The sequence below is a fragment of the Salmo trutta genome, chromosome 19, assembly GCF_901001165.1.
Source record: "Salmo trutta chromosome 19, fSalTru1.1, whole genome shotgun sequence".
In the NCBI taxonomy this organism is placed as follows: domain Eukaryota; kingdom Metazoa; phylum Chordata; class Actinopteri; order Salmoniformes; family Salmonidae; genus Salmo; species Salmo trutta.
In genome coordinates, this window is record NC_042975.1 from 50,164,044 (window position 1) to 50,187,669 (window position 23,626).

The 23,626-nt window shown below is 42.6% G+C and overlaps 1 protein-coding gene across 4 annotated transcripts in view; it reads left to right on the forward strand.

Moving 5' to 3' along the window:
- LOC115154918 (calcium-binding protein 8-like) overlaps positions 1-23,626 on the forward strand; it is a 170,803-nt gene that overhangs the window by 90,894 nt on the left and 56,283 nt on the right. For all 4 annotated transcript variants that reach the window (XM_029701632.1, XM_029701633.1, XM_029701635.1 and 1 more), the window contains 2 exons: positions 713-856; positions 10,645-10,757. In XM_029701632.1, coding sequence (XP_029557492.1) covers positions 713-856; positions 10,645-10,757 — 257 coding nt within the window. The remainder of the gene's footprint in view (positions 1-712; positions 857-10,644; positions 10,758-23,626) is intronic.

Below are 23,626 nucleotides of genomic sequence, written 5' to 3' on the forward strand. Positions count from 1 at the left end.
ACCCTACAAGGTGTTGAAAGCTTTCCATAAGGATACTGGCCCATGTTGACTCCAATGCTTCCCACAGTTGTGTCAAGTTGGCTGGATGTCCTTTGAGTGGTGGACCATTCTTAATACACACAGGAAAATGTTGAGTGTGAAAAACCTAGCAGCGTTGCAGTTCTTGAAGTGGCGCAACTTTGGTTTTAGAGGTGGAAGAGACATAATTATTATATTATTTAAATATTTTTTTTATCCAGTCCATAAACACTCCAAACAGCCTACCCAATGTTCAGAGGCATCCGCATGGTCCTAAAGCACACTGTTGCCTCGTTTATTATCACAATCCAATTATAAAACTGGGGGGGAAATGCAATTTTAGAATGTGGGGAGGACATGTCCCCCCCGTCCCCAGTGAAAGTTGTGCCCCTGGTTCTTGACACAAACCGGTGCGCCTGGCACCTCCTACCATACCCCGTTCAAAGGCACTTACATTTTTCCCATTCACCCTCTGAACGGCACACATACACAATCCATGTCTCAATTGTCTCAAGGCTTAAAAATACCTTTTTAACCTGTCTCTTCCATTTCACACTGATTGAAGTGGATTTAACAAGTGACATCAATAAGGGATCATAGCTTTCACCTGGATTCACCTGGTCAGTCTATGTCATGGAAAGAACAGGTGTCATACATTTTTTTGTACACTCAGTGTATGTGTGTCCCTGTGCAGAGATCCGGCAGGCGTTCCGGGTGCTGGACCGGGATGGGAACGGGTTCATCTCTAAGCAGGAACTGGGCATGGCTATGAGGTCCCTGGGATACATGCCTAGCGAGGTGGAGCTGGCCATCATCATGCAGAGACTGGACATGGACGGTAAGACATAAGAATGAAAGACACACACACACAAACACATTGGCCTATACTTTTCATAGGCACACACACTGAAAGTCTTAGTCTGTGATTTCCTAAACTGATTTTTCCAAGGTTAATGAATCAATTACATCTTCAAGTCTCAGCAGTGTGGGAGAGTGGGTTCATGCTGTATGTACACTGCGTCTGTGTTTTCATTCACCCTATATACCAGGTTCTCTGTTTAAACCACTCTGCATTAAACAGCTTTGACAAAATGCTTTGCGGGTGACTGTGTGCGCACGCACTCGCATGCACACACACACACACACACACACACACACACACACACACACACACACACACACACACACACACAGGGACGGCTCCAGGCATAAGCGACATCAGCATTTGCTTAGGTTCCCCGACTGCTAGGGGGAGTTTAGGAACACAGTCGTGGTCTCAACTTATAATAGTAGAATGCACAAGGTGCAATTTAGACATTTGGTTGTCCATCTGCAGTTTTTCTCTTGTTATGTCAGTCACCGATAGTCACTCAATTAGCATGTCAGCTAACAATTTTTTGATTGGTAAGTTAATATAGCCAGCTATCATGGCCAAATACCGACCGGGCACTCAGAGCAGGTGCCCAGGGGTCCTGACCTCCAGGGGTTCCTCATTGATTTTGTTAGTCACTCTCACTCAGATATAATTAACATGGAAAAAGTATTGGCAAAAGGTGTAGAATTGCAGGAAATTAGCTGTAAAACTGCAAATTCTTCTCTCTGCCGTATGGTAAAAAAAACGGGACCCAAAAAGCTAAGGCCGACCCTGAACACACACACACACACACACAGGTTGCTCTCTGAAAGGCAAATCTATGTGTGTGTGTGTGTGTGTGTGTGTGTGTGTGTGTGTGTCAAATTAAATTTTATTTGTCACATGCGCCAAATACAACAAGTGTAGACCTTACTGTGAAATGCTTACTTTACATGCCCTTAACCAACAATGCAGTTACATTTTTTTTTTTAACAGTTAAGAAAATATTTACTAAATAAACAGAATTTTTTTTAAAGTAGCACAATAAATAACAACAACAAGGCTATATACAGGGGGTACCGGTACCAAGTAAATATGCGGGGGTACAAGTTAGTCGAGGTAATTGAACTAATATGTACATGTAGGTAGGGGTAAAGTGTCTATGCATAGATAATGAACAGCGAGTAGCAGCAGCGTAATAAAACAGGGGGTCAATGCAAATAGTAATTTGATTACAGTACCAGTCAAACGTTTGGACACACCTACTCATTCCAGGGTTTTTCTTTATTTTTACTATTTTCTACATTGTAGAATAATAGTGAAGAAATCAAAACTATGAAATAACACATATGGAATCATGTCGTAACCAAAAAAGTGTTAAACAAATTAAAATATATTTTATACTTGAGATTCTTCAAAGTAGCCACCCTTTGCCTTGATGACAGCTTTGTACACTCTTGGCACTCTCTCAACCAGCTTCATGAGGTAGTCACCTGTAATGCATTTCAATTAACAAGTGTGCCTTGTTAAAAGTTCATTTGTGGAATTTCTTTCCTTCTTAATGCATTTGAGCCAATCAGTTGTGACAAGGTAGGGGTGGTGTACAGAAGATAGCCCTATTTGGTAAAAGACCAAGTCCATATTATGGCAAGAACAGCTCAAATAAGCAAAGAGAAACGACAGTACATCATTACTTTAAGACATGAAGGTCAGTCAATCCGGAACATTTCAAGAACTTTGAATGTTTCTTCAAGTGCAGTCGTAAAAACCATCAAGCGCTATGATGAAACTGGCTCTCATGAGGACCTTCAAAGGAAAGGAAGACCCAGAGTTACCTCTGATCCAGAGGATAAGTTCTTTAGAGTTACCAGCCTCAGATTGCAGCGCAAATAAATGCTTCAAGGAGTTCAAGTAACAGACACATCTCAACATCAACTGTTCAGAGTAGACTGTGTGAATCAGGCCTTCATGGTCGAACTGCTGCAAAGAAACCCCTAATAAAGGACACCAATAAGAATAAGAGACTTGCTTGGGCCAAGAAACACGAGCAATGGACATTAGACCGGTGGAAATCTGTCCTTTCGTCTGATGAGTCCAAATGTGAGATTTTTTTGTTCCAACCGCTGTTTCTTTGTGAGACGCAGATTAGGTGAACGGATGATCTCTCCTAATGTGTGGTTCCCACCATGAAGCATGGAGGAGGAGGTATGATGGTGTGGGGGTGCTTTGCTGTTGACACTGTCAGTGATTTATTTAGAATTCAAGGCAAACTTTGCGCTTAGTAGGACTATCATTTGTTTTTCAACAGGATAATGACCCAAAACACACCTCCAGGATGTGTAAGGGCTATTTGCCCAAGAAGGAGAGTGATGGAGTGCTGCATCAGATGACCTGGCATCCACAATAACACCGACCTCAATCCAATTGAGATGGTTTCGGATGAGTTGGACCGAAGATTGAAGGAAAAGCAGCCAACAAGTGCTCAGCATATGTGACCGAGCGGCTCAAATCAATCTTATGCAGCAAAATTTGAAAGTGTTTTTTTTTTACATTGGATAGAAGTAGAGACTCAGAGCTACAAAATGGTATATCATGCACAGCATTTGAGGAACAATGGGGAAAGTCATTTTGCTTTTAAAGTTCAGAAACTTACTTTTGAGAAAAAGGCCTTTGAATGTTTTAGTTTTGGCTTTAGCCCCACCCATCTCTTTAAGGGTTGATACGAGCGTTCTGTGCTAACAGCAGTCAAGCATCCCTGTAAAGACTTTTATTATACACAGAGACTGAAACGATTTGGTATGGGTCCTCAGATCCTCAAAAGGTTCTACAGCTGCACCATCGAGAGCATCCTGACGGGTTGCATCACTGCCTGGTATAGCAACTGCTCGGCCTCCGACCTCAAGGCATGACAGAGGGTAGTTCATACAGCCCAGTACATCAACGGGGCCAAGCTTCCTGCCATCCAGGACCTCTATACAAGGCAGTGTCAGAGGAAGGTCCTAAAAATTGTCAAAGACTCAAGCCACCCTAGTCATAGACTGTTCTATCTGCTACCGCACGGCAAGCGGTACAAGAGCGCCAAGTCTAGGTCCAAGAGGCTTCTAAACAGCTTTCTACCCCAAGCCATAAGACTCCTGAACATCTAATCAAATGGTTACCCAGACTATTTGCATTGCCCCCCCCCTTCTTCGCTGCTGCTACTTTCTGTTTTTATCTATGCATTGTCACTTTAATAACTCCACCTGCAGTTGAAGTCAGAAGTTTACATACACAATAGCCAAATACATTTAAACTCAGTTTTCACAATTCCTGACATTTAATTCTAGTAAAAATGTCCCTGTCTTAGGTCAGTTAGGATCACCACTTTATTTTAAGAATGTGAAATGTCAGAATAATAGTAGAGAGAGTGATTTATTTCACCTTTTATTTATTTCATCACATTCCCAGTGGGTCAGTAGTTTACATACATTCAATTAGTATTTGGTAGCATTGCCTTTAAATTGTTTAACTTGGGTCAAATGTTTCAGGTAGCCTTCCACACATTTCCGACAAAAAGTTGGGTGAATTTTGGCCCATTCCTCCTGACAGAGCTGGAGTAAATGAGTCAGGTTTGTAGGCCTCCTTGCTTGCACACGCTTTTCAGTTCTGCCCACAAATTTTCTAGAGGATTGAGGTCAGGGCTTTGTGATGGCCACTCCAATACCTTGTCCTTAAGCCATTTTGCCACAACTTTAGAAGTATGCTTGGGGTCATTGTCCATTTGGAAGACCCATTTGTGAGTAAGTTTTAACTTCCTGACTGATGTCTTGAGATGTTGCTTCAATATATCCACATAATTTTCCTCTCATGATGCCATCTATTTTGTTAAGTGCATCAGTCCCTCCTGCAGCAAAGCACACCGAAAACATGATGCTGCCACCCCGTGCTTCATGGTTGGGATGATGTTCTTCGGCTTGCAAGCCTCCCCCTTTTTCCTCCAAACATAACGATGGTCATTATGGCCAAACAGTTCTATTTTTTGTTTCATCAGACCAGAGGACATTTCTCCAAAAAGTACGATCTTTGTCCCCATATACAGTTGCAAACCGTAGTCTGGCTTTTTGATGGCGGTTTTGGAGCAGTGGCTTGTTCCTTGCCGAGCATGTCGATATACGACTGGTTTTACTGTGGATATAGATAATTTTGTACCTATTTCCTCCAGCATCTTCACAAGGTCCTTTGCTGTTGTTCTGGGATTGATTTGCACTTTTCGCACCAAAGTATGTTCATCTCTAGGAGACAGAACGCCTCTCCTTCCTGAACGGTATGATGGCTGTGTGGTCCCATGGTGTTTGTACCTGCGTACTATTGTTTGTACAAATGAACGTGGTACCTTCAGGCATTTGAAAATTGCTCACAAGGATGAACCAGACTTGTCTACTTACAAGCCCTTAACCAATAATGCAGTTTTAAGAAAATACCTAAAAAAAGTAAGAAATAAAAGTAACAAATAATTATAGAGCAGCAGTAAAAAATAACAATGCGCCCCCGCACATTGACTCTGCACCGGTACCCCCTGTATATAGCCTCGCTATTGTTATTTTACTGCTGCTCTTTAATTATTTGTTACTTTTATTTCTTACTTTTTTTAGGTATTTTCTTAAAACTGCATTGTTGGTTAAGGGCTTGTAAGTAAACATTTCAAGGTCTAAGTAAGCATTGTAATTAAGTATTGTAAGGTCTACCCCTGTTGTATTTGGTGCATGTGACAAATAAAATTTGATGAGATTTGATTCAAAATAGCTATTGATAACAAATGTGTATTTTGTGGTTGTGACTCAGAGACCCTTGACCATTTGTTTTATCCATATTATATGGACCACAATTTAACTTTAATTGTTAACTTGTTTATTTTTCATGGCAGATTATTTATCCATAAAATTAAGTGGGCGGAGAACAAACCCCTCTTCACACTGTTTAAGATAGATTTTTAAAATGATTTTGAAATGATCAGTAAGAGTAAAAACAAAAAAGCAATACGTACCATAAAACTTTTTAACGAATTGAAAATGTATCTCGATATGTAATATCCCTGTCCATTAGGTTTATGTACTATTGTTTGTATATTTCTGTTTTTGTATTTTATTGGTTCATAATAATAATAAGAATAATAAGAATAAAATAGCAGTCAAGCACTGAAGCTAACTTGCTAGCTACTTCCAGACACAAATGAGAGAACAGCTCACTGAACATTACTCGCCCTAGCAGAGCTGGTTAGGCTGTTATGTTATCCAGAACGTTGGTGACTGCAACTGTGCTGTCAGATTGTCCGTTCGTAAATTCAGAGTGCATACTGGACGCTCTGGCCGATGAGTAGGGTTGATCCAAACATTCTAACCTCACAACGGCAGTCAAGCATCCAAGCTAACTGGCTAACATTGGCTAGTTTTCTAGCTACTTCCAGACACATAATGAGAGAACACCCCACTCTGACCATTTTACTCACCCTAGCAGAGCTGGTTAGGCTGTTTTCAAGTTATCCAGAACGTTGGTCACTGTAACTGTTTTGCTGGCAACAATTTAATTACGCTTTTTTGCCAACATTTACTGACACCGGCCATATTCAACTGGTGTTGAGTGCTCGTAAATGAATCAGTTATTCTGCACTCTTGCCCCTCAGACAAGAGTGCTCTGAAATCGGAGTGATGGCCAGACTGAATTTACGAATGCACCCAAAATGGTTACTTACGTAGTGGAGTCTTTTGTTAAGACATGTAGCTAGCTAGCTAAACAATGAACCATAATCCCAACTCCTGACGTTACTACCCTGCATGAATCTGCAGGTAGCTAACCAACCAGGATCAATTTTAGCTAGCCAAGCATGTAACGTTATCATACACATAACGTTAGCTAGCGAGCCAGCCAGCAAACGTTAGCTAGCTAACAATTAACTTTAACTTGAAATGAAACCACTTTCTTACCCGTATACATCATAGATGGACGCGTCTCCTGTCACAGATGCCATGGTTGCCCTTAGTTTGAAGATGTAATCCGGAGACTCCTTAGCTATCATACACTAATTCCACTGAACTCGGCCCTCCAGAAAGTGGTGAGCAACACTTATGCATTTTTACTACGCAATAAAAAAAATTAAAGCTGCGTTAGACAGGATTACCAACACATACTGACCAGCTCAAATAGTCAGAAGCGTGCTATATGGCAGACCAATCCAAACTCATATCTCAGCATGTCCAGCCCACTCATTATCTCAGCCAATCATGGCTAGCTGGAATTTTGCTGTATTTTTCTGTGGCTAAACCAACTAGGCTCGTAATTTAATAATTGTATTCATATTTACAGATGACATACAAGTTTGTTATTCATATGTTTGAGAAGGCATTTCTGTCAACAAATGCATTTTGATTAAAAAAAGTTTACGTTCAAAAGAGTCTCAAAAGAGTGAAGTAGTGACCCCCGACATATGCCTAGCTTCCTGAAACGGGTCACATATGTGGAAACTCCTTCAAGACTGTTTGAAAAGCATTCCAGGTGAAGCTGGTTGAGAGAAACTCAAGAGTGTGCAAAGCAGTCATCAAGGCAAAGGGTGGCTTTTTGAAGAATCTAAAATGTATTTAGATTTTTTTTTACACTTTTCTGGTTACTACATGATTCCATATTTGTTATTTCATAGTTCATTTTACAATGTAGAAAATAGTAAAAATAAATGTTCCTGCATCAAAGTCCCCGGCCAGTAGGAGCGCCGCCTCTGGATGAGCATTTTCTTATTTGCTTATTGTTGAGTGGGTCTTTGTGCCAATATCGTTTTATCAATCGAGACAATTCTATGTGTGTGTCCCCACAAGGTTAGCTCTACAACAGCGGTCCCCAACCTTTTTTGCACCACGGACCGGTCTCATATAAACAATATTTTCCCGGACCGGCCATCGGGGGGTCACGACTCAACCGGAATATCGATTAGGCCTTTAAGTTTAGTATAGACGCTTTTTGTAGGTCTAACTTGATGATATTATAAAAACATCAAGTTCATATTTTTCTCTAATGACCATATAATAAAAACATTGCAACTCACCATGTCGCTGAATCAGAGGGAGCCCTGAGCTTGTTTCCCGGCAACAAGACGGTCCCATCTAGGGGTGATGGGACACAGTGACACACTTCAGATGTTCCTTATGTCCAGTCTACTCCGTGATTTCGTTTTTCTTGTCGTCATTGTGGAAAACCCTGCTTCGCAGAGATAGGATGTTGGAAATGGAAGCAACGTGTTCAGTGCTTTTGTGGCTATCAGGATATTCAGCCTTGATTTTAATACAGAAGGTTAGCAGAGATGAAGTTCTCCAACATACTTTTAAGGCCACCGTCATTTGCAACCTCATGGAGTTGATCTTCTTCCTGCACGGACATGGACGATTCACCTGGGACATTCACAAATGGGTCGCGGATCCATTCCTTCGCACTTCGTGGGTCTTTGGCGGTTGGGAAGTAACGCTCGAACTCCATTGACAGCAAAGCTAGGTGATCGCGCACCAGCTGGGAGAAAGATGTCTCAGTCTCTCCCAAAATCCCCGCTAATGTTTGGAACATGTCAAATATGCCCCTGTCCATTCGCCGTCCCCACAGTTCCAGTTTGGCTTTGAATGCAGCCACTTTATCTGCCAACTTAAAGAAAGTTGTCATTCTCCCCTGAAGTGACAGATTGAGTTCGTTGAGCAGGTTGAATAAGTCGCACAGGTAAGCAAGTTTTGCGACCCATTCCTCGTCATTGAAATGTGCTGCCAGTGGTGACTTCTTTTTGAAAGAAATCTCTGCAGCAGCTCTCGTAACTCAAACACTCTGGCAAGCGATCTCCCCCCTGGATAGCCATCTGACTTCTGTGTATAAGAGAAGGTGTTTGTGCTCTGCGTCCATTTCCTCACAAACCTGCCTAAACAGACGCGAGTCAAGGACGTGTGCTTTGATGTGATTGATAACTTTAATAACATCATTCAATATGACGTTAAATTCAGGTGACATTTTTCGGCTAGCCAGCATTTCTCTGTGACTGACACAGTGCTTAGGCTCACGTTCAGGCACAGCCTCTTTAACCCGGTAGTGAAACCAGACAGCCGTCCAGTCATGGCAGCAGCCCCATCCGTGCATACGCCAACACAGAATGACCAATCCAATTTTTCTGACATGTAATCATCCAAAGACTTGAATAGTTCTGCGGCTGTTGTGTTAGTCGGCAGGGACTGCGCACACAACATATCCTCATGCACATAATCCTGAAATATATATCGCACATAAACAAGCAGTATTGTCTTGTTGTCGACATCTTTAGATTTGTCAACCTGGATTGCATACCACGGTGACTCGTTAATAAACAAATTAGGAACGTTTGAGCAGTCTTGACACAAAATGTTGAACAGAAATGCAATGGTTCATTGGATCAGTCTAAAACTTTGCACACACACACTGCTGCCATCTAGTGGCCAATATCTGATTTGCACGTGGGCTGGAATAATACATTATGGCCTTTCTCTTGCATTTCAAAGATGATGGTACAAAAAAAATACTAAAAAGGTTTGGTGTTTTCTTTGTATTATCTTTTACCAGATCTAATGTGTTATATTCTCCTACATTCTTTTCACATTTCCACAAACTTCAAAGTGTTTCCTTTCAAATGGTATCAAGAAATGCATGTGCTTGCTTCAGGGCCTGAGCTACAAGCAGTTAGATTTGGGCATGTCATTTAAGGAAAAAATTGAAAAAAGGGGGCCGATCCTTAAGAGGTTTTAAGCCTCTAACAATTGTGCCTCAACGTCCTCCGCTATTTCATCAATTCGCGTAGTGACGGTGGTAACCGAAAGAGGAACCTGTGCTATCTTTTTAGCTGCAGCCTATCCTAAGAGTTCACAGCAAATTTCCTTAGCAGCAGGTAGAATCAACTCCTCGCCAATAGTGAAAGGCTTCTTGGTCTTAGCAATACGGCTAGCCACTAAGTATGACGCCCTTAGTGCAGCCATGTTTGTTAATGCGGTGGCTTTCAAGACTTGCTTCTGTCCTTCTCGTTCACGTTTTCTTTGTTCAAAGAATTCAACAGGTTTGTCTTTAAGTGCAGGGTGCTTGGATTCGATGTGCCAAAGCAATTTTGAGGGCTTCATTGCCTCGTTAGATGGCCTATCTCCACATACTACGCACAGGGGGCTAGGAGCATGCGAGTCACATGTCGCAATAAAGCCATATTTTAGGTAGGACTCATCATATTTTCTATTGAATGAGGCTTTCTTTTTTTTGCAGTCTCGGTATGTTGTCTCTGTATTATCGACATCGTCGTTGGGCCTTTGAACTCTCTTACCCCTTCCAACGAATCTCTCCAGCAACGTTTGTTTGTTTTTATTCATGTCAGCTAACGTAGCTAGCTAGTCCAAAGTTGGCGGGCAACACAGCTCACACAGACCGTGATGAACTCATTACTCAAGTTCAAAATCTGTAAACTGTTGTTGGCGTGACATCGATATTAGAGTGGTGAGAAAAGAACCAACAGACTGCACCAAGTTCAATGTAATTACTGCACAAATAGTCTATAATTGTATATAATGATTATTTTATTTAACCGATTAAAACAATTTAAAATTAATGTATGCTTTCCGTGCGGCCCGGTAGAGAATGTGCCCGGGGGTTGGGGACCGGTGGTCTACAAGACTGTGTGTGTGTGTGTGTGTGTGTGTGTGTGTGTGTGTGTGTGTGTGTGTGTGTGTGTGTGTGTGTGTGTGTGTGTGTGTGTGTGTGTGTAGGTGATGGCCAGGTGGACTTTGAAGAGTTTGTGACGATACTGGGACCCAAACTTCTGTCGTCTGAGACCAGAGAAGGTTTCCGAGGAAGCACCATCGATAACATCTTCTGGCAGGTAGGACCACATAGTCCTCTCTTCTCTTGACTTCACTTATCTTCTATTTTCTTCTGTCAAATCCTCTTCGTTTCAGTTCTGGTCTCTTGGGCAAAAACTGGTTAAATCAACATTGTTTCCACGCAATTTCAACCAAACTATTCAATGTGATGATGTTGAATCAATGTTGAAAACTGATTGGATTTTTTAAAAGTCATCAATGTAAGGATGTCTTTGCCCAGTGGGTTCTCTCCTCTCTTCTCTTCTATTTTTCTGCTCTTTTCTCTTCTGTTCTCTTTTCTCCTAGGTAGGGTTATTAAAGTGGCTGTGCATAGATGATAACAGAGAGTAGCTGGGGGGTGGGGGGGGGATAGTCTGGGTAGCCATTTGATTAGATGTTCAGGAGTCTTATGGCTTGGGGGTAGAAGCTGTTTAGAAGCCTCTTGGACCTAGACTTGGCGCTCCGGTACCGCTTGCCGTGCGGTTGCAGAGAGAACAGTCTATCTCCTTTCTACTCTTCTGTTCCTTTTAATTCCTTTCTCTTCTCTTTTCCTGTCCTCATTTGCTCTACCCCCTTTCCTTTCATCCTCTTCTCTTCCTTTCTTATTTTCCAGTCCTCTCCTCTCTTCTCTCTTCTTTTTTCTCCATCTCTACCCCTTTTCTCGCTTTTTGTATTTCTGTTTCTTCTCTTTTTGATCTCTCCTTTATCTCATTTCCCCAAATCCCCATATCCTTCTCTTCTGTTCCCCTCTCCTCCTTCTGCCCCTATTCTGCTCTTCTCCCTCCCTCTGTGATGGCTTCTGCAGTCAAGGCACATGGAGATGCTTGCTCAAAAACTTGTTTTTGCTAGATATTAACACACACACACACAGATAGAGACCCCATACCTTTGCCTTTTGTCCCATGATGATGGGGAAAGGGATATTTGGGCCCATGTCTTCAAAGGAAAAAGACATGCCAGGGTGTGTGTGTGCATGTGTGTGTGCGTACATCCATGCGTGCATGTGTACAGGCTTCAAAGTAATTCTAGGGGGGGTCTCTGCTTCAGAGAAAGGAGAGAGAAAAGAGAGCTTTCGGGCTCCCGAGTGACACAGTGGTCTAAGACACTTCTGTTCAGAGAAAATATGTGTTTTCGGAGGAAAGTGAAACTAAACTACTTTTAGTTCAGTGGTTTTTGCTGCATTATAAAAAGGGTTGAGATAGAGAGAGAAAACAAGCGAAAAGGGAAGACAGAACAACAACTGAGTGACAGGCAGAGAGTAGACACACGGAGAGAAGGGGGCATGGAGAGAAATGTTTTACAAAAGACAGAAAGGGAATAAGAAACAGCAAGGGAATAAGAGAGAAAGGGAATGAAGCATGAAACACACTGACAATCTTACTGCCGATAGACTGCCGGTAGGTACTTATCACAGTGGGAGATCGTTCCTTCTCTTGCTAGAACAAAAGCGGTACCTGACGATTGCCGACCCGGTAGTGACGAACCTAGCGATTTGTACTTGTAAAATCGCAATGCTAGTCAGTGGCCAACAACTTGACTTTGAGCCAATCAGAGAGCACGAACCCCCACGTGAGGAGACAACAACAAAAAATTGGGGGAAAATAAGGCATTTTCTCTGTGCATCCACGGATGAGCTCATCACACTTTTATGCAATGTAGGCTAGGGGACGGTAGCTAGCCAAATGCTCAGACGCAATGCATGCAACCCTAAATACTTCCTCCAAGCTAGCTAACCACTGTAGCTAGTATTGACATAATTAAAGCACAATGGATTGGCTAGTTTCCATGAAACAGCTGCCTGTGTTAGCTGCTAAGTTAGTGCATTATCCTTAGCTAGGTAGCTAAACTCAGCAAAAAAAAGAAACATCCCTTTTTCAGAACCATGTCTTTCAAAGATAATTCGTAAAAATCCAATTAACTTCACAGATCTTCATTGTAAAGGGTTTAAACACTGTTTCCCATGCTTGTTCAATGACCCATAAACAATGAATGAACATGCACCTGTGGAACGGTCGTTAAGACACTAACAGCTTGCAGACGGTAGGCAATTAAGGTCACAGTTATGAAAACTTAGGACACTAAAGAGGCCTTTCTACTGACTCTGAAAAACACAAAAAGAAAGATGCCCAAGGTCCCTGCTCATCTGCGTGAACGTGCCTTAGGCATGCTGCACGGAGGCATGAGGACTGCAGATGTGGCCAGGGCAATAAATTGCAATATCCGTATTGTGAGACGCCTAAGACAGCGCTACAGGGAGACAGGACGGACAGCTGATCATCCTCGCAGTGGCAGACCACATCTAACAACACCTGCACAGGATCAGTACATCCGAACATCACACTTGCTGGACAGGTACAGGATGTCAACAACAACTGCCAGAGTTACACCAGGAAAGCACAATCCCTCCATCAGTGTTCAGACTGTCCGCAATAGGCTGAGAGAGGCTGGACTGAGGTCTTGTAGACCTGTTGTAAAGCAGGTCCTCACCAGACATCACCGGCAACAACGTCGCCTATGGGAACAAATCCACCGTCGCTGGACCAGACATGACTGGCAAAAAGTGCTCTTCACTGACGAGTCGTGGTTTTGTCTCTCGAGGGTGATGGTCGGATTCGCGTTTACGTCGAAGGAATGAGCGTTACACCGATTATTTATGCTTTTCGCAATCTGGTACAGTAATAGTGTAGACCGACCTTCTAAAATCAATAAATGATCAATTGGGCATACTTAAACTTGTTAGTAAAGAAATTAAGATGATGAAAAGCTGCGACAATGGAGAAAGAAACAAACAAGCTAAAAGGTACTGTCAATACTATTGAAACGGACGCTAAAGAACTTAAAAAGGAGAATATGTTTCTGAGATAAGCCTTACTTGGAATACAGACTAGATCTATGCGAGAAAATGTGGTACTTACTAGTGTTAAAGAAAATGAGGGAGAAGATCCTGAAAGTGGGGTGAAATAATTCCTTCTTTAAGCACTACAGATCCCAGGCGATACTGTCTACAAAATCAAACTCTAACATGTAAAATAATAAAATAATGTTTGACAAGAGACTCGCTGGCAGGAAAATAGGAATGAATGATCAGTTCCTGAAGAAAATCGTAGACCGGCTTAAAGTTCTGTACCCACTCTTCGTGTAGCTCTCGTAGTCGATAAACTGTACATTGATAACCAACTGTTCCGAGACACCAAGACTGTATTGTAATAGAAAAAAATGGTAAAACAATAAAATACAACAATTGATAAAGAAATAAACTACAAATACACTATACCACTCAAAATAGGAAATGTTGTAAAATATTTTGTATTCAACTTTCTATTTATAGTATTAATAAATAGATAAGACAGCATTAGAAGAAAGGATAATTATTGAAATAATACATCTTTAAATATAAGGAACTGGAACACGAAAGTACTCAAAGCCTGAAATTAGGTAGGAATCAGCATCAACATGTTCGGGATAAAAACACAGCAAACAGAGTACATAGAAGGCACAGTATGTGGGTATGTGCAGCTGTATTGTGATGGAAGGTGGGGTGTGTGATTTTGTGTTTGGAAAAGTGTGCAGTTAAGTGAGTGAAAAAGGAAAATAGTTGCAAATGACAGAGCCCGTGTGTGCCTGCGAGCAGTAGTTGTGACAGAGAGAGCTTTCAATTCTGTGCAGATATATGATATATTTTAAAATACGTTTATTTATTTATTGTCCTATCATGATGGAACAGTCCCCAATCCTATACCCTAGACACCCACCTGAGCGACCCACACACTTAGAAGTCCTTATCTGTTTAATAGGGTTACTGCAAGTAGCCTATATAATACGCAGCCAAGAAAGATAAACGCATTCAGAGACCCACTAATACAGCACTGCCCCCTCAAGAGTTTGAGCCTGCCTGGCAGGGTTGGTCCAACAAAGCCAAAGCCCCCGGATTGGGTGAGCATAATGTACAAGGAATTTCTCAAATCTGCTAATGAGAACCTTGATGACCTTGGACTTAGCTGGTGGGGATTTCGGTGGGTGCCCCCACCCAGGTAGTGACAGTTCTGGCAACACTAGCTGCAGTAACCGATGGGGAGGGGGTCACACTCGGACAATCAGAGAGGGAGCAAATTATTGTGGCCCTGGTGGCACAAAATAATCAAATGGTCTGACTGCACAGAGATGCTTTGAGAAATGGTCACAACGGGGGACCAGTGTGTGTGTGTTTCAGGGTAGGGGGGTGTATCTGAGCTCCATCACTTAGGACTTGACGTTGGATAATCAAATCTAATAATCAAGCAATATATACACTGCTCAAAAAAATAAAGGGAACACTGAAATAACACATCCTAGATCTGAATGAATGAAATAATCTTATTAAATACTTTTTTCTTTACATAGTTGAATGTCCTGACAACAAAATCACACAAAAATAATCAATGAAAATCCAGTTTATCAACCCATGGAGGTCTGGATTTGGAGTCGCACTCAAAATTAAAGTGGAAAACCACACTACAGGCTGATCCAACTTTGATGTAATGTCCTTAAAACAAGTCAAAATGAGGCTCAGTAGTGCGTGTGGCCTCCACGTGCCTGTATGACCTCCCTACAACGCCTGGGCATGCTCCTGATGAGGTGGCGGATGGTCTCCTGAGGGATCTCCTCCCAGACCTGGACTAAAGCATCCGCCAACTCCTGGACAGTCTGTGGTGCAACGTGGCGTTGGTGGATGGAGCGAGACATGATGTCCCAGATGTGCTCAATTGGATTCAGGTCTGGGGAACGGGTGGGCCAGTCCATAGCATCAATGCCTTCCTCTTGCAGGAACTGCTGACACACTCCAGCCACATGAGGTCTAGCATTGTCTTGCATTAGGAGGAACCCAGGGCCAACCGCACCAGCATATGGTCTCACAAGGGGTCTGAGGATCTCATCTCGGTACCTAATGGCAGTCTGGCTACCTCTGGCGAGCACATGGAGGGCTGTGCGGCCCCCCAAAGAAATGCCACCCCACACCATGACTGACCCACCGCCAAACCGGTCATGCTGGAGGATGTTGCAGGCAGCAGAACGTTCTCCACGGCGTCTCCAGACTCTGTCACGTCTGTCACATGTGCTCAGTGTGAACCTGCTTTCATCTGTGAAGAGCACAGGGCGCCAGTGGCGAATTTGCCCATCTTGGTGTTCTCTGGCAAATGCCAAACGTCCTGCATGGTGTTGGGCTGTAAGCACAACCCCCACCTGTGGATGTCGGGCCCTCCTACCACCCTCATGGAGTCTGTTTCTGACCGTTTGAGCAGACACATGCACATTTGTGGCCTGCTGGAGGTCATTTTGCAGGGCTCTGGCAGTGCTCCTCCTGCTCCTCCTTGCACAAAGGCGGAGGTAGCGGTCCTGCTGCTGGGTTGTTGCCCTCCTACGGCCTCCTCCACGTCTCCTGATGTACTGGCCTGTCTCCTGGTAGCGCCTCCATGCTCTGGACACTACGCTGACAGACACAGCAAACCTTCTTGCCACAGCTCGCATTGATGTGCCATCCTGGATGAGCTGCACTACCTGAGCCACTTGTGCGGGTTGTAGACTCCGTCTCATGCTACCACTAGAGTGAAAGCACCGCCAGCATTCAAAAGTGACCAAAACATCAGCCAGGAAGCATAGGAACTGAGAAGTGGTCTGTGGTCACCACCTGCAGAACCACTCCTTTATTGGGGGTGTCTTGCTAATTGCCTATAAATTTCCACCTGTTGTCTATTCCATTTGCACAACAGCATGTGACATTTATTGTCAATCAGTGTTGCTTCCTAAGTGGACAGTTTGATTGTGTGAGTTACATTGTGTTGTTTAAGTGTTCCCTTTATTTTTTTGAGCAGTGTATATACATTTGCGATGAGTAAAGCAAAAATATGTTAACATTATTAAAGTGCCTAGTGTTCCATTATTAAAGTGACCAGTGGTTTCAAGTCTATGTATATGGGGCAGCAGCCTCTAAGGTGCAGGGTTACATAATCAGGTGGAAGCCGTCTAGTGATGGCTATTTAACAGTCTGATGGCCTTGAGATAGAAGCTGATTCTCAGTCTCTCGGTCCCAGCTTTGATGCACCTGTACTGACCTTGCCTTCTGGATGTTAGCGGGGTGAACAGGTAGTGGCTCGGGTGGTTGTTGTTCTTGATTATCTTTTTGACCTTCCTGTGACATCGGGTGCTGTAGGTGTTCTGGAGGGCAGGTAGACAGCGTCAACCTCTGGAGAGCACTGCGGTTGCGGGCGGTGCAGTTGCCGTACCAGGCGGTGATACTGTCCGACAGGATACTCTCAATTGTGCATCTGTAAAAGTGTGTGAGGTTTTTAGGTGCCAAGCCAAATTTCTTCAGGCTCCTGAGGTTGAAGAGGTGCTGTTGCGCCTTCTTCACAACACTGTCTGTGTCTAAATGCTCCCTCTCCCTCTCTTTGTTCTGTCTTTTAGAAGCCAGCTGACAAACTAAAGCTGGTTACAGTCCATCTATCGACATGTCTGTAGACAATTGTTGTAGCGACATCATTAACTTTCTTTGTCGTCCAACGTCAAACTTAGCGTTGTCGTTATGAAAAAGTATAAACACAAAACGACAGCCTTTGCATGACATCAGCAGCCCGAGTTATCACTTGTGAGAATGCAGGCAGGAGTAGTTGAGAACGACAGCCAGTCAAACGCCTATCTGACTATGACTGATGTGTCTATACACCCTCAGTCTGTCATCTAGCTCTGTTGACAAGCACGCACGCACGCATGCACGCACAAAAACACACACACACACACACACACACACACACACACACACACACATTCACATTCCTTCACACTCTTCACATACGCTGCTGCTACTCTCTGTTTATCATCTATGCATAGTCACTTTTCCCCTACCTACATATTACCTCAGTTACCTTGACTAACCCATACCCCTGCACATTGACTCGGTACCGGTACCAATTGTATATACCATCATTATTGTTATTTTATTGTTTTACTATTTGTTCTTTGTTTTATTAAACACATTTTTCTTACTTACTTTTTAAAAACTCTGCATTGTTGGTTAAGGGCTTGTAAGAAAGCATTTCACGTTAAGGTCTACACCAGTTGTATTTGGCGCATGTGACAAATAAAATTTGATTTGAAACAACACACTAAAATTGTAAATCAGACCTAATGAGACAAGCTTTTAGAATCACAAACGTGTGTGTGTGTGTGTGTGTGTGTGTGTGTGTGTGTGTGTGTGTGTGTGTGTGTGTGTGTGTGTGTGTGTGTGTGATAAGATCAAACAGTCTTGCTGCATTATTGCAGAACGCTCTGCAATGGCGTCTCCATTCTGCTATTATACCACTGGCAGGGCTGTGATATAGTAAGTGGAGGAGATATTTAATGGATTGTGCCTGCGTCCCAAATGGCACCCTATTCACTACTGCACTACTTTTGACCAGAGCTCTGCATTATCCTCTATGGGCTATGTGGGACGCAAGCGTCCCACCCCTGGTACACCCTATCAACAACAGGTGAAATATCAAGAGCGCCAAATTTGAAAACAATTAAATGTCATAATTCAAATTTCTCAAACATACAACTATCTTACACCCTTTGAAAGATAAACATCTCCTTAATCTAACCACGTTGTCCGATTTCAAAAAGGCTTTACGGCGAAAGCATAAAGTTAGATTATGTTAGGACAGTACATTGAAAATAGCTGTGTGTAATGTTTTGTCAATGCAAAGACACGCGTCACCAAAAGCAGAAAACCAGCTAAAATTATGCACTAACCTTTGACAATCTCCATCAGATGACACTCCTAGGACATTATGTTAGACAATACATGCATTTGTTGTTCTATCAAGTTCATATTTATATCCAAAAACAGCGTTTTACTATGGCGTTGATGTTGAGGAAATCTTTTCCCTCCAATACCGCCAGTCAAATCAGCACAACAAATTAAATAATTACTATTCGAAAACATTGGTAAAATATTATATTGTCATTCAAAGAATTATAGATTTACATCTCTTGAACGCAACCGGATTGCCAGATTTAAAAATAACCTTACTGGGAAATCACACTTTGCAATAATCTGAGCACTGCGCCCAGAAAAATACGCTTTGCGATACAGACTAACCGCCATGTTGGAGAGATCTAAAATCGAAAATACTATGTAAATAATCCATTACCTTTGATTCTCTTCATCAGATGTCACTTCCAGGTATCCCAGGTCCATAACAAATGTAGTTTTGTTCGAAAAAGCTCATAATTTATGTCCAAAAAGCTCCGTGTTGTTAGCACATGATCTAAGCCCACCGGACTTGTCTTCATGAAAGAGGGGAGAAAAAATATTTACGTTCGTTCAAACATGTCAAACGTTGTATAGCATAAATCATTAGGGCCTTTTTCAACCAGAACATGAATAATATTCAAGGCGGATGATTGCATTCTCTTTTAAAACGTATTGGAACGAGAGTACCCAACATGAACTCGCGCGCCAGTCTTGTCGGCCACCACCGTTCCAAGGCTCTTGTTCGTTCAGTTCTCACAGTAGAAGACTCAAACCACTTTGTAAAGACTGGTGACATCTAGTGGAAGCCATAGGAAGTGCTCAACGATTAATAAGCCCCTGTGTGTTTCAATGGCATAGGCTTAAAGGTAATTCAACACATCAGGTATCCACTTCCTGTCAGAATTTGTCTCAGGGTTTTGACTGCCATATGAGTTCTGTTATACTTACAGACACCATTCAAACAGTTTTAGAAAATTCAGAGTGTTTTCTATCCAAACCTGAACAATAATATGCATATCCTAGCTTCTGAGTTGGTGTAGGAGGCAGTTAAAAATGGGCACATATTTTTTTCAAAATTCTCAATACTGCCCCCTATCCCCAACAGGTTTTAAATAAGGAATAGTATGCCATTTGGGCTGCAAGCCTGTGTGTGTTGTGATTACAGTGATGACAGCAGAGAGACGGACAGGATATTGAATAGTGTGATTAGAGTGTTATTACAGTATTACTGGCCCTTATTGTCCTATTGTACTGTCTAATGGCCCACAACAATGTCACACAATTCCATTAGTAACTATTTATCTATTTATTTTTCTTTATCACATAGTTTATTTTTAATCGGTCAGCAGAATAGAATAGACACAACCCATTAATTAATTGATCAATCAATCAGTCACATTTTACATTGCAACAACTGAAAACTGACCTGGACTTAAGCCCCTCCAAAAAGCAAACCTAGGGCAACAGTGACAAGGAAAACCCACCTAGATAGAGAGACACCTAGAAGGAGAGAGAGGCCGACTTCAGAATGGGAGCATTAAAGTTATGAAACATTAAAGGTATAATTTTTAAATAAAACTATACTAAATACTTGTCACCAAATAATTGATTTAAACACACTATTTTGCAATGAAAGTCTACAGTAGCCTCAGCAGCGCTCTGTAGGGTGTGACGACCCTCCCACTCTGTCTGCCGTATTCTCTCTTGTTTTTGTTTCTTTATTAGGAGGCCGGTGGGCGGAGTTGGAAGGGTCGTCAGATAAATGGGAAACACCTGGGCTCAGGTGTTTCCCAGGATAAATGGACCTCTTCCCCATTCATGAAGGAGACTCTCTCCACACAGACACCTTATTGTTTTTGGTTGTGTAGTTTTATGGTTTTCTTGGTTATTTGCTTTGGCACCTTTCAACACTCTGCATTATTACATTCAAGTATGCAACACACTCACTTACACTACTGATTACTGATTACACATGCCATTGTTATCTTCTTAGTTGCTTTATTTAATAAATATATATTTTTGATACACCTTGTCTCCACGTTGTCTCCCTTTTGTTACGAATCCTGAGCCGGTTCGTAACAAGTGGGGGCTCATCCGGGATCTTGAACTTGTGTTTGGGAGAAAACGTGGAGGTATGTTAACTTGAGGTGTTTTGTTTGTTAGTTTGAGTTTGGTGCTCAGTACTGGTTGTCTTTGGTTGTTTTGTTTGTGTGTTGCGTTGGAGAGAGTACATTGGTTAGTTTCCAGGTCTCTGCCCAGCCTGGAAACACTTGTTGTACTCGCTGTTGGAACATTGGTCTGAGGTGAGTAGAATCAGCTGTGTACCTCGGTGGGAGATTTGGATAGGGTAGTGAAACTTACTACCTGGAGCTATAGTCTTTTTCCCCTGATAGGCTTAGCGACGTGTTTCATTTTTGGAATATGTTGGGCATTGTTAAAGTTTGTTATTTTTGTGTGGTGTCTGTGGACTGAGCAGTTGTCTCGGGAGCACATCCGTGGCTTGGTGGAATCTACCAGCGTGCTGGGGGGTTACTTCCTCGCCAGCGGGTTACAGTGCATAATTACCCACCGCAAATCTGCATGAAGACTAGGGTTGAGTTATTGTAGGTTTTGGGGAAGCTCCATATCTCATCTCTTTTCTGTGGTACCAGTGTGATTGTTTTTTCTCTTGTTGTGGTCTGATGTGCTCAGAGGGGTTGAGTGAGATTTTTTTTTTTTTCTCTCCCTTTCCTCTCTCTCTCTGACTATGGCGTCTAATGTAGACGAGTTCATTCGCTTTCCATCAGAGGAACTGTTAGACGTATGTACTAAAGAACAGCTGTTGAAGGTTGCTGAACACTACAAAATTGAAATTAGTGATAAACGTCTAAAAAATTCCATTAGGGTAATATTGAAGGCCAATCTGATGGAGAGTGGTATTCTTGAAGTTACCACTGGGGCAGTCTCTGCTGAGGACTCGCCGTCTCCCCGATATGTCACAATTACCACTCCATCGGTTAGTCCTAGTAATCTTCTTTTTGAACAGCAGAAAGAGCTGCTTCTGTTACAGCAAGAGCACGATCGTGAGAAGCTAGAGTACGATCGTATGAAATATGAAAAGGAATTGGCTGCTGATCAGTTAAAATATGAAAAGGAATTGGCTGCTGATCAGTTAAAATATGAAAAGGAATTGGAATTTAAACAGGATATCGAGCGTGCAGATCGGTTAAAACATGAAAAGGAATTGGAATTTAAACAGGATATCGAGCGTGCTAAAATCAAGCTGCAACAAGAGCGACTAGAGTTGGTTAGGGAAGGAAAGCTCTCAGGAGAGAGTTTGCTCTGGGAAGGTGACCCAGAATTACTTAGGAATCGTTCCTCTTTTGGTCGTGCCCCGGACACATTTGACATTGTTGGGAATTTACGGTTGTTGCCTCAGTTTAATGAAAAGGATCCTGAGACATTCTTTTTGTTGTTTGAGCGTGTTGCTAACGCTAGGAGTTGGCCTGATTCTGATCGCGCTTTGATGTTGCAATGTGTGCTGACTGGTAAAGCGCAGGAAGCATATTCAGCTCTTAGTGTAGCCGACAGTGTCATTTATGATAAGGTTAAAACGGCGGTGTTACAGATTTACGAATTGGTTCCTGAGGCTTACCGCCAACGATTTAGAACTTTAAAAAGGGATGATAAACAAACTCATGTTGAGTTTGTGCGACAATTATCTTCACAGTTTAATCGCTGGTGTTCCGCCTCTGCAGTTATGACTTTCCAAGGGCTGTGTGAGCTGATTATGTTAGAGCAATTTAAGGACACAGTCCCTGATCGTATAGCCACGTATATTAACGAACGGAAAGTTAAAACTGTCGCTGAAGCTGCGGTTTTGGCAGATGAATATGTTTTGACTCACAAAACTGTTTTTGTAGAGCCCCGTATACGGAGTGAGTGGAGACGTTCGGAGAGATTTGGACCTCGGTCACCGAGATACTCTGGTTCACGGGCAGAGTTTTATTCAACTAGGGTTGAGCCTGACTCCCGTGGTAAAACTGACTTTGGTCAAGAGTGTCACTACTGTCGAAGCTCAGGTCATTGGAAAAACGAATGTCCGGTTCTTAGGTCTAGGGATAAGTTCAGTACAGGTACTTATGTTAAATCTAAGCCTACGGCGTTAGCTGCGCCTGTTCCACATCAGTTCACTGCCGACACATTGTCTCATGCCCAGGGGCAGGTGAAAGTCCATATTGATCCAGACTATTTACCTTTCATTACGGAGGGTTTTGTGTCTCTGTTAGGAAGTAAGAACCTAGTGCCAGTGAAGATCCTAAGAGACACAGGTGCCTCTGAATCATTTGTGTTGGAATCTCTGTTACCCTTCTCTGCTGAGACTGATTCAGGGAATAGCGTGCTAATTAGGGGAATAGGTTTGAACACTCTGTCAGTTCCATTGCATAGATTAATGTTGGATTGTGGACTGGTGAAAGGTGAGGTTGTTGTGGGGGTGCGTCCTTCATTGCCTATTGAGGGTATTGACGTTATCCTTGGGAATAACTTGGCTGGTGAGCGTGTGTGGCCTGTTGTGTCTCCAGCTCTAGTGGTTTCCACTACACCGGTAATTGTAGGGATTCCTGATGAGAGTGCGCAGAGTTTCCCAGAGGTGTTCTCTGCGTGTGCAGTGACGCGTTCTATGATCCATGGCGATCTAGTTACTGCGTCGGTAAATGAGAATACCACAAAGACGTCTATCACTGTTTTCCCCGTTATTCCGTTAACTGTACCCCGCTCCGATCTAATCGATGCGCAACGGACTGACCCCACATTAGAGAAGTTGCGTGACCAAATTGTGCCTGTGGAACAGTTGGGAGATGTTGCACATGGATATTTTCTCCAAGAGGATGTCCTGATGAGAAAGTGGATGTCTCATGGTAGTTGTTTTCTGGGGGAGGCGATTAGTCAGGTTGTTGTACCAGTTAAGCTTCGTGAGTTGGTTTTGACCACTTCTCACAATGATGTTGCTGGACATATGGGTGTGAGGAAAACCTACAATCGTATATTAAGACATTTCTTTTGGCCTGGATTGAAGAGAGATGTTTCTGAGTTTATCAAAACTTGTCACACCTGTCAAATAACTGGTAAACCTAATCA